This window comes from Mesoplodon mirus (assembly GCF_964341445.2).
Source record: "Mesoplodon mirus genome assembly, chromosome: 13".
In the NCBI taxonomy this organism is placed as follows: Eukaryota; Metazoa; Chordata; class Mammalia; order Artiodactyla; family Ziphiidae; genus Mesoplodon; species Mesoplodon mirus.
The window spans coordinates 26,704,275-26,714,206 of NC_138989.1; the positions used below are offsets into that span (position 1 = coordinate 26,704,275).

The 9,932-nt window shown below is 57.1% G+C and overlaps 2 protein-coding genes across 3 annotated transcripts; both read right to left on the reverse strand.

Moving 5' to 3' along the window:
- Positions 1 to 1,212: 1,212 nt before the first annotated feature.
- On the reverse strand, positions 1,213 to 3,485 carry THAP7 (THAP domain containing 7). 2 transcript variants are annotated; one of them, XM_082640703.1, is made up of 5 exons: positions 3,430 to 3,485; positions 3,178 to 3,257; positions 2,708 to 2,863; positions 2,098 to 2,229; positions 1,213 to 1,899 (listed from the first exon to the last, which is right to left on the reverse strand). In XM_082640703.1, exons 2-5 carry the CDS (start codon positions 3,255 to 3,257, stop codon positions 1,335 to 1,337), a joined length of 933 nt encoding a protein of 310 aa, XP_082496829.1. In that variant the 5' UTR covers positions 3,430 to 3,485; the 3' UTR covers positions 1,213 to 1,334. The 2 variants fall into 2 exon arrangements, with proteins under 2 accessions (XP_082496829.1, XP_082496828.1); XM_082640702.1 differs by having other exon boundaries at positions 3,381 to 3,454.
- A 117-nt stretch (positions 3,486 to 3,602) lies between these two features.
- Positions 3,603 to 8,923, reverse strand: LOC309814594 (tubulin alpha-3 chain-like; the record flags this gene model as incomplete). Its single annotated transcript, XM_082640586.1, is given in 6 exon segments — positions 3,603 to 3,800; positions 7,143 to 7,219; positions 7,387 to 7,411; positions 7,413 to 7,823; positions 8,119 to 8,267; positions 8,803 to 8,923. Coding segments are annotated over 6 exon segments (981 nt in total).
- Between the last annotated feature and the right edge of the window lie 1,009 nt (positions 8,924 to 9,932).

The window sequence follows — 9,932 nt, forward strand, 5'->3', positions numbered from 1 at the left end:
TAGGCTCCTGCCTGGGCTGGGAAACTGAGGACAGGCCACTGAGTCCTTCCCTGTCCCGACAGAAGGTGCCGAGTCCACCCCAGTGGGGAAGGGACCATTCTGTCTCTCTTCTGGGAACAAGAACCCTTCTGCCCTGGCTGCCAGGAAGCCACTTTGGGGGAAACAGTCTCTCTCTTCTGAGCCTTAGAGCTCATTTCCTGCCTCTAGTTGTGCCCCCATGTAAACGTAGCATCTGCCACTCCTCAGGCCTTGCTGAGAAGCCCCAGGTGGACATTCTTAGGCAAGGGGTGCTCACCTGTAGGCCCAGCAAGCTAGGAAATGGCCCGTGCAAGGTGCACCTCGGCTGGCCCGCAGGCTTGGGAACCACCTGTGATTCTGCTCCGTGTCCGCCTCCTGTAATGGCCATTTGACTCTGTGCGTAACATGAATAAAAGTTTCACTCCAAGGGCCCCAAAAAGCAAACCACACAACACAGTGTGGCCTTTTCCAGGACTAGAAGGAATTCAGTGGTGCTCTTGGGGCCGCTGTGGCTGAGGCCCAGCAGGGAGGTCAAGTGTGTGGTTAAGTGCCTCACACACGGAGCTGCTGATCACAGGTGCAGGGAGGCCTGGCACGTTCCAGGTGAACTGAAGGAAAATGAGGACACAGGCGACGCCAGGACTGCTGCCCAAGTGCCTGGCCCTCTGCTCCCCACACGCCTCATCCCAGACCTCTGGGGATCAGAATGGTCACTGTGGGGCCCTCACTACTTGCCAAGCATAGCAACCCCAGGTCAGTAATTGCCTTTCTTGTCCGTTTTTCAGATGGGACAGGCCTGGTGGTGAGTGGGGGGCTGACCAGCAGCTGGAGCTCATGCCAGGTCTGACTGCTGGGCAGACTGGCTCTGGGGATGGAAGCCTGTTGTTTCCGTGAAAACTGAGCCTGGCCTGGGTTTCATGGGTGTCTTCAGAGACCAGCTGGCTAAGTCAAGGCTGTTTCAGGTACCAAGGAAAGGGTGCCCAGTATTGCCCCCGAACCTCTACTCACACGACCCCTCAGAGAGCCCTGTACAGTACACGGACACAGAGCTGTACAGTGAGGGCTTTCTGCTTTCCACAGCCAAGGGCTTGGACTGCAGGGCCTGAGTCCTCCGGGCGCTACAGCCAATCTGGGGAAACGGGCCTGGTACCCAGGGGAAGGGCCCCAGCCCCCAGCTGAGCCAGAGAGCAGGGCTTCTTTCTAGAATCCACTTTATTATGGCATCTGGCAGGGCTGGTGGACGCAGCTCAGATCAGATCCTCTCAAGGAGGATACTGAGGGAGAAAGAGGCTGAAGCCCTGCCGGGCAGCCCTCACTCAGGCCATGCTGCTGCTCAGCTGCATGGCAAAGTCCTGCACGTGCTCCTTCAGAGTCTGGCGGGCATCGGCCTGTGCCCGCTTTTCCCGTGCCCGCTCCTGCTGCAGCTTGGTCAGCCGCAGCCGCAGCCGCTGCTCCCGCCGCTTGCAGGCCTGCAGCTGGCGCTGGGCCTTGTCCAGGGCATCGAGTGCAGCCTCAGCCCGCCGCTTCCAGAGCAGGGCGCTGCCCACCTGGTAGCTGTGCTCATTCTGGATGTAGGCTCCGGCGGGCGGCGGGAGGCGCAGCATGTAGGCCGAGGGTGAGACGGGCCTCGGCTCCAGCGGAGACGGCTGTCGCTCTGGCTCCCGCTCAGGTGAAGGCTGGGTGCTACAGCCTGCTTCATCTGCCTGGGCACCCAGGGGCCCCAGGAGGTCTGAGAAGGGGCTGCTGAGGCCAGGCTCCAGCCTCCCGGTGGGGGAGGCAGGCAAGGCAGCAGGTGCTGAGGCCTCTTCCACAGGAAAGCAGGTGAGGTCAGCAGGTGGAGGTGGGCAAAATGGAGTTGTGGGCCCTCGGCCCTCAGAACAGCTGGGGGAAGAGAGAGAGACTGACAGGCCAGGCTCAGGGCTCGCCGACCCCACTTCACCAGCTCATCTAACTCCCATCCCTGAACCCACTCCACGGGCTCAGAACCCTGTCCAGCAAGGCTGCTGTCAGGCACCCTAAAGCCCAGTCCCTCAGACCTGGGGTGCAGTGGGGCACCTCCCCCTCCGTTGCAGCACGTACCGCTTCCTGCATCGCCGGAGCCGGCTGACGTCAGGGGGGTAACTGTGCCCCTTGGTCTTGGTTGTTCGACGCAACTTGGAAAAAGACTCAAATATCGTCGGAACTGCTCCCTCCTTCAGCCTGTGATACCCACTGCGGGGGGAAAGCGACTGGATGAGGTGGAACAAAGCCCTGCCGCCCCAGCCGACCCGCAGGGCGTGGAGCCAGCAGGCCCTCCAGCACTCCAGCAGGCTGTCGGGTTAGCTCTATGGGAGGTGGGAGGCACCCTGCCAACAATGAGTCTGGGGAATGCCAAGTTAAGGCCCCCACCAATCTCTTCCCTGCAAGACTCCTCAGAATTAAAGAGTGTGGAAAGGCTCCACCAGAACGGGGTGGCCCAGCCAAAAGAACTGATTCCGTTTGTGCACTTGTAGGGAGGGCTGGGGTTGCAGGGAGCGCGCTCTGGCACAGTGATCCCTAGCGGGTGGGTCTCATTGCCCAGGTCTGTTGGGAGAGGAAGCTTAGGTTCCCAGCTGGAGAAACCAGGGCTGCTGCTCTGGGGACCTCCCCACCGGCCGGCTGCTACCCCACTGCCCAGGCCCTGCCCACTGCCAGCTGCCAGGAGGCTCACCTGATTCCCACCAGTTCAAAGCAGTTCTCCTCGAAGTGCTTGGAGCAGAAGTAGATGTACTCCGACGCAGGGTCCCACAGGCCCTGGCCGCTAGGGTCCAGCCGCTGGCAGTTGGCCAGCCACAAGCCCCGCCTCGGATTGTCTTTCTTGGGGAGCCTGCGGGGCCACAAGCCCGTGAGCCCGACGGGAAAGGCCGGCCCCACTCATGCCGCCCCCAGACCTCGCGCTGACACTGCCTGCGCACAGACAAGGAAGCTGAGGCTTCCAGAGGAAAAGAGACTCGCTGAACATCATCACGTAGGTGAGACTCGAAGCAGCTGGCCCGGGCAGGCGGACCGCCCCTTTCCCCCGCAGCCTCCCACTCAAGCCCCGCCCCGACCACGGAGGCGCGTGCGCAGTGGCTCCGCGAGGCGGCAGGACGGGCGCATGCGTAGGGGACCCTCCGCGCGCCGGCGCGCACGCGCGCTGACCTGTGGAAAGAGATGCCGCGGTTGCGCGTCTCGCGCGTGTCCCGTGTGCAGCAGCCGGCGGCGGAGCAGTGACGCGGCATCTGGGGAAGAGGCGGGAGCTCGGTCGCGGGCGGCCTTCGGGGCCCGGAGGGGCTTCGCGCCCCAGGCTGCCACCCCGCTGCAAGCGGCCCCGGCGTGGCGGGTCTCCCCCGGCCCGATCTCGCCCGAACCCCGTCCCAGCCTGTTCTTCCGACTCCCGCTTGCGGCACTCACGGTCTCGCCATTGCTGCGCCGCCGAAGTATCGCGAGGTTTGGCTCGCGGCGGAAGTCAGTACCATAGAAACGCGGAAGCGCGCGGCGTTCGCCCTGGGGCGGGTCCCGGAAACTGCGCGCGAGCCCGGGGAGCGGCCGCGGGGATCCCCCACGCCGCCCGGGTTGGGAAACGCCTACGACGAGAACGAGCCCGGCGGAACCGGCGCGCACGCTTCCTGCAGGAGAGGTTCCTCTTCTGGGCCGGGCGGGAGGTTCCCGGGCAGCTCCTTCGGGGGTGGGGCGCGGGAGTGGGTTCGTGCGCGGCGGGGCAAACGCGGCGGGCCCGCGACTCCGACGACCAGAACCGGCCCACTTCCGGCCCCCGAGGAGCGCTTTGGCCGGCGCGAAGGACTCCAGGTGTTTAGGTGGAGAGCGCTTCCCGGCTCCCCGCCCCTCACTCTGAAGCCTTTTTCGGGGGGTAACGCGGCAGCTGACTGCTCTGTGTAGCGAGACAGACGTACGGACCTGCTGCATCTTGTCTGTCCGGGAGGAACATAGTTTCCCTAGAAATTCACTTGTAAAAGGAAGGTATCTGGCGTGGGAATTTGGTCGAAGTGCAGCACAGGACACACTATGCTCAATACAGAAACTTTAATAGGTAAACACATCTGTAACGTGACAGTCGGGGGACGAAGTTTATACTGTGGCCTCAGAAACTGTAGGTTGATTTATTTTATTTTATTTTATTGATTGATTGATTGATTGATTGATTGAGGTATGCGGGCCTCTCACTGTTGTGACCTCTCCCGTTGCGGAGCACAGGCTCCGGACGCGCAGGCCCAGCGGCCATGGCTCACGGGCCCAGCCGCTCCGCGGCATATGGGATCCTCCCAGACCGGGGCACGAACCCGTATCCCCTGCATCGGCAGGCGGACTCTCAACCACTGCGCCACCAGGGAGGCCCTATTTATTTATTTTTTTGTGGTATGCGGGCCTCTCACTGTTGTGGCCTCTCCCGTTGCGGAGCACAGGCTCCGGACGCGCAAGCCTCAGCGGCCATGGCTCACGGACCCAGCCACTCCGCGGCATGTGGGATCTTCCCAGACCGGGACACGAACCTGTGTCCCCTGCATCGGCAGGCGGACTCTCAACCACTGCGCGACCAGGGAAGCCCTGTAGGTTGTTTTTAAAAACGGGGGTCGTGGACCCAGTTTAAATTATGCCCTGTAGGAATTGGTACTTTGTTTTGTACCAATATATGCCAACATTTAATATCCTTTGACTTTATATTTTCACTTTGTGAAGCGCCATCTGAAATGGCAAAACTGGAAACAAATGTCCTTTGTGGAAACTAGTTAAATTATCATATACTCCCTAAGTAGAACACTGTATGATCATAGAAAAGAATGAGAAATCTGTCCTGGCATGTAAATATGTCCAAGGTATACTGTATACTTGGTAAAAAGAAAAGCAACTTGAATTCTATTTATGCTTAAAAATACCTGTAGAGTAATAAACACCAGCTAGAGTCTTTGACAGCTCAGGGAACATCATGCTGGAGGAGGACAAACAACGGGGAGAGAGCTGACGCTGTGACCCCTCCCTGCCCTAGTGAGCAGCTAGCAGTCAGCAGCAGCTGGACACTGCCAGGCTCCAGAAGAGCTGGGATGAGCAGGGGGAAGGGCACAGGGGGTTCTGACTTGATAGAGGGGTGCTCTCACACAGCGCTAAGGTCAGGCCAGCCAGCCCCTCCAAGTGGGAGTGCTGCCAGCTTCTGTTTCTCTTTGGCCATCTGTGCAACGAGTGGAGTCTGTCACCTACCTTTAAAGAATGTTCTTTGCCCATGTCTCTGGCCTATTTCTGTCAACGTCACCCGTATAGCAAGAGGTGTAATGTGAATATGCACAGACTATCTCTTGAGGGACAAACAAAGCTCTGGAAGGGGAAGAGGACTTCAGCTTTTCAGCCTTCTGCGTCATTTTAATATTTTGCCACATACACACTTTTATAGTGAAAAAACTAAACATAAACATGGGAAAGACTCCTTGACAATAGTGCACCCCTGAGCAAATGGTTATTAAAGAACATATGGTGAAATCACACTCAGACTGACAAAAAGGAACTTAGAGCAATGAGAATTCAATGTGCTCCATCTGAGGGAGAACTATCCTCTGTGGGGACAGAAGCTGTGACTTCCTGTACTTCCCCACAAGACCGGCCTCCCCACTGGCTCACAGAGACTCAGCCAGGAGGGAAAGCCTGGGCACAGGGCACAGCACCCCCAAAGTGCCACCCAGCTGCGGCTGCCTTGGATGTCCTTGCCTTCCGAAGGTCATGGTGAGGTGACTGAAAGGAGAAGTCAAGAATGGAAGGTTTCAACCCCCACGTATAACCTCTGAGGTCTGCAAACCTCTTACGGAAGGTGTAATGAATATTTCCAGATTGGTGAAACCTGTTACAGACTTTACTCTTTTCTGTGAGTCACTTTGCATCTGTCGGTCTTACACCCTCAGAGATGGTCTGTGCCAGGGTGTCTTGAAGTGGGGCTGACAGAGGCCAGGTGGGTGCAACAAATTGTAGTCAGAGGCAAGCTCTGGCCTTTCCAAATGGGAATAGGATGACACACATATTGCTGCTACTTCTCTTCATTTTCAATCTGCAATGACCCTGGAACGTGCAACTCCCCAAACATCTCAGGAACTCATCAGGGCTCACGAGTGCAGGATCTAGCACTTTTTCTAACGTGGAAGATCAATTGTGAACAAGGACTTTTAATGAAGAAGAGGGGGCAGAGTTAACGGTCCCAGGCATGGCAAGGCACTTAGCTTGGTGGTCACAGTAGGTCTAACATGTTACTTGGCTTCCAGATACATGTTGCTTTTCTCTGGGTAGACGTTTCATCGTGACACTAAATATGGTTGAAGGAGCCACCTAATTATCAGTGTGATTTTGTGTGCGAGGCAGTGTTCGGAGTCTGGTTTGGAGTAACAGCAGTGAACCACCCTTGGCCCCACAGAAAACACTGCATAATGAATTTAAAATTCTGTCTACAAAAACATAAATGTTACTTAAAACGCAGTGACAACTGGTGACTGAAGTAATATGAAATCTAAAAACCATGATTTCTAACACAAAATTATACCATAGACCCTGACAAGCTTCTTGAGCAAGAGTGGGAAATGTGGAGGACAGACATGCTGCTGTCAGATGTCCCTGAAAGCTCCCTCCATCGCTCGCTGCCCCTGAGGCTGTTAGATACTAAAAGCTGTCTCAGCCTCAGTCTCTAAACTGTAAGATAGTAGTAGTAGCCCATGAGTGTTACAGGTTGGTTGTAAGAAATAAGGGTACATAAAGTCCTTGCTAAAGATCAAGGCACCGGGCTTCCCTGGTGGCGCAGTTGTTGAGAGTCCGCCTGTCGATGCAGGGGACACGGGTTCGTGCCCGGTCCGGGAGGATCCCACATGCCGCGGAGCGGCTGGGCCCGTGGGCCATGGCCGCTGAGCCTGCGTGTCCGGAGCCTGTGCTCCGCAGCAGGGGAGGCCACAACAGTGAGAGGCCCGCGTACCACAAAAAAAAAAAAAAAAAAAAATCAAGGCAACTAGCAAATTAATTACTAAACTTGTTCCCCTGCAGTGCAGCTGCCCTGGAACAGGGTACCCTGCACAAAGGGGCAGCACCCCGTCCCAGGATCTGCCGCGGGCGGAAAGGTGAACACGTCTTACCGCCCAGCCTACCTTGAACCCAGTCGGGCACCAGTCCACAAACTGGATGGTGCGCTTGGTCTTGATGGTGGCGATGGCCGCATTGACGTCTTTGGGGACCACGTCCCCCCTGTACAGCATGCAGCAGGCCATGTACTTGCCGTGGCGAGGGTCACACTTGACCATCTGGTTGGCCGGCTCGAAGCAGGCGTTGGTGATCTCGGCCACGGACAGCTGCTCATGGTAGGCCTTCTCGGCCGAGATGACCGGGGCGTACGTGGCCAGGGGGAAGTGGATGCGGGGGTAGGGCACCAGGTTGGTCTGGAACTCCGTCAGGTCCACGTTGAGGGCGCCGTCAAAGCGCAGGGAGGCTGTAATGGAGGACACGATCTGCCCGATCAGACGGTTAAGGTTGGTGTACGTGGGCCGCTCGATGTCCAGGTTGCGCCGGCAGATGTCGTAGATGGCCTCGTTGTCCACCATGAAGGCACAGTCCGAGTGCTCCAGGGTCGTGTGCGTGGTCAGGATGGAGTTGTAGGGCTCCACCACAGCTGTGGACACCTGGGGGGCCGGGTAGATGGCAAACTCCAGCTTGGACTTCTTGCCGTAGTCCACCGAGAGTCGCTCCATGAGCAGAGACGCAAAGCCCGAGCCGGTGCCGCCCCCGAAGCTGTGGAAGATGAGGAAGCCCTGCAGGCCCGTGCACAGGTCCGCCTGCGGGAGAGCAGAGGCCGTGAGGCCATGCCCGCACGAGCCGTGCCACCACCCCCACGGGCCCCCACGGGCCCCGGTCATGGCACACTCTTCCTCTGCAGGTTCACTATACGGGTTCAACCCATCCACAGGGAACACGCATCACACTTAGCAGTTACAGACGTGGACGCACTGCGGCCACACCGGAAAGGAAGACCCTGCACTCATGGTTCTGCTGGGTTTTGCCAAAGTGATGTCCCGGGGAGATCCCGGGCCTCCCCTCCTGTCCAGGAGGCCTTCCCAGGGCGCTTCTCACCAGTTTGCAGATCCGGTCCAGGACCAGATCGACGATCTCCTTGCCGATGGTGTAATGGCCTCTGGCGTAGTTATTGGCCGCGTCCTCCTTCCCGGTGATCAGCTGCTCCGGGTGGCAGAGCTGCCTGTAGGTCCCCGTGCGCACTTCATCTGCAGAGAGGACAGCGTGCCCGAGACTCTAAGGACGGTCGCTGACTCACCGGGATGGCCAGGTCCGGGGAAACCTTCAATTCTACAGGCACGTGCTGGGCCTCGCAGGCCAGCAGCGTCAGCATCTCACAGAAAAGGTCTCCGTGTGATACACATGCCTCATCTGCCGTTTATGGCCCCGGGAAGGTCCAGTCAACCCGGGGAACAAATGCCAGTGTGGCCAGTTCCCAAAGGCGGGGGAGTGCTCACACCGCACAGGCGGTTCTGCGTGTGCATGTTTCGTTCACACCCACAGCTACCCCCAGGGCGTTGCTGAAATGGCCCTGATGTACTAGACATCAGCGTGACTTTTGCCGGGCGCTCTCTGTGGCCTGGGTCTAACGGGCTCTAGGGTGACATTCTGTTGTCTCCTGGGTGGCCGCCACTGAAAGGTGCTCTCTCCTGGCAGCTCCCCTTGGAAACTACCTCGGGCTTCTGATCTGGAGGAACCCAGCAAAGGTTCTGTGCTTCCCCTTCTGAGTCTAAGGGTACCTACCGACCACGGTGGGCTCCAGGTCCACGAACACGGCTCTGAGCACATGCTTGCCAGCCCCGGTCTCACTGAAGAACGTGTTGAACGAGTCATCCCCACCGCCGATGGTTTCATCACTTGGCATCTGGCCGTCGGGCTGAATTCCATGTTCAAGGCAGTACAGCTCCTAGCAGGCATTGCCAATCTGGACCTCCGCCTGCCCCACGTGGATAGAAATGCACTCGCGCTGGGAACCAGAATATACATGTGAGGCCCCTTGTCTTGAAGGCAGCTGTTACTGTATGGCAGGCAAAATATAATTTAATGCTTGTACGTGCTTCAGAGTGTCTGGGACTTTCTCATACCTTATTTTCTTTTCCAGGAGGATTATGTAACCCTTTTATCCCTGTGAAAACTGGCTTGCTCTACACCACTCTAGCTGATAGTGAATGCCAGAATTAGCCCCAGAACCTAAGTGTTTGCTAGTATACAAAAATTCGGTTATTTAAAATTTTGCAAGCCATATAATGTGAATAATAAACTCCATGTTACGCCTAGTCACAGTAATTCTCTGAAGAACATAGCAGTTTTTATTGTGTTCTGACCAAATGATAAGTGGTAATTGAGTTGGGAAAGGAAAAGTGGACTGGGACAGAGCCCACCGTGGCCCAAGCATGGGTGGTCACTTGCTGTGTTTCATCTGCCCCTCTAGGTCTAGCCTCTGTTCTCTGTCCAGCTCTGTGCTCAAGGAGGCTGACCCATGTGGACTGTGCCCCCTGTCTTCTGGTTGCTTTAGCCAATGTCAGGCACCAGCAAGAGCTGGAGGTTAGAGGAAGGTGTGGTCAGGGTGCTTAACCCTGGCTCCCTCCCTGCCAGGCTGCCTTGGGTCGCTTGAGTTCCTTTACAAGGGCACAGAGTGTCAGCAGTCAGCGCTTGTCATAAACCTACCCTCTGAACTTCTCATAAGCACTCCATCCCCTCGCCTCTTCCAGCCTAGGAGTTAATGGCTCCCAGATGGCACAAGTGCTGGGATACTGCACTGTCCTTTGGTGGTTTCCTTAAACCCTGCCTGTATCTTTATAAATAGTCTCTTCTTAAAGATTGTCCTGTGAGTATCTATTTTGAATGTACCATTTCTTTCTTGCCGGGAATGT

Bases quoted from the DNA above. Each gene is read 5' to 3' on its own strand.
- THAP7 (XM_082640703.1), bottom strand. From the start codon at position 3,257: ATGCCGCGTCACTGCTCCGCCGCCGGCTGCTGCACACGGGACACGCGC. The intron at 2,864-3,177 runs GTCAGCGCGCGT...GTGGCCCCGCAG, and splicing joins CGCGGCATCTCTTTCCACAG to GCTCCCCAAGAAAGACAATC. The intron at 1,900-2,097 runs GTACGTGCTGCA...CTCTTCCCCCAG, and splicing joins CTCCGGCGATGCAGGAAGCG to CTGTTCTGAGGGCCGAGGGC.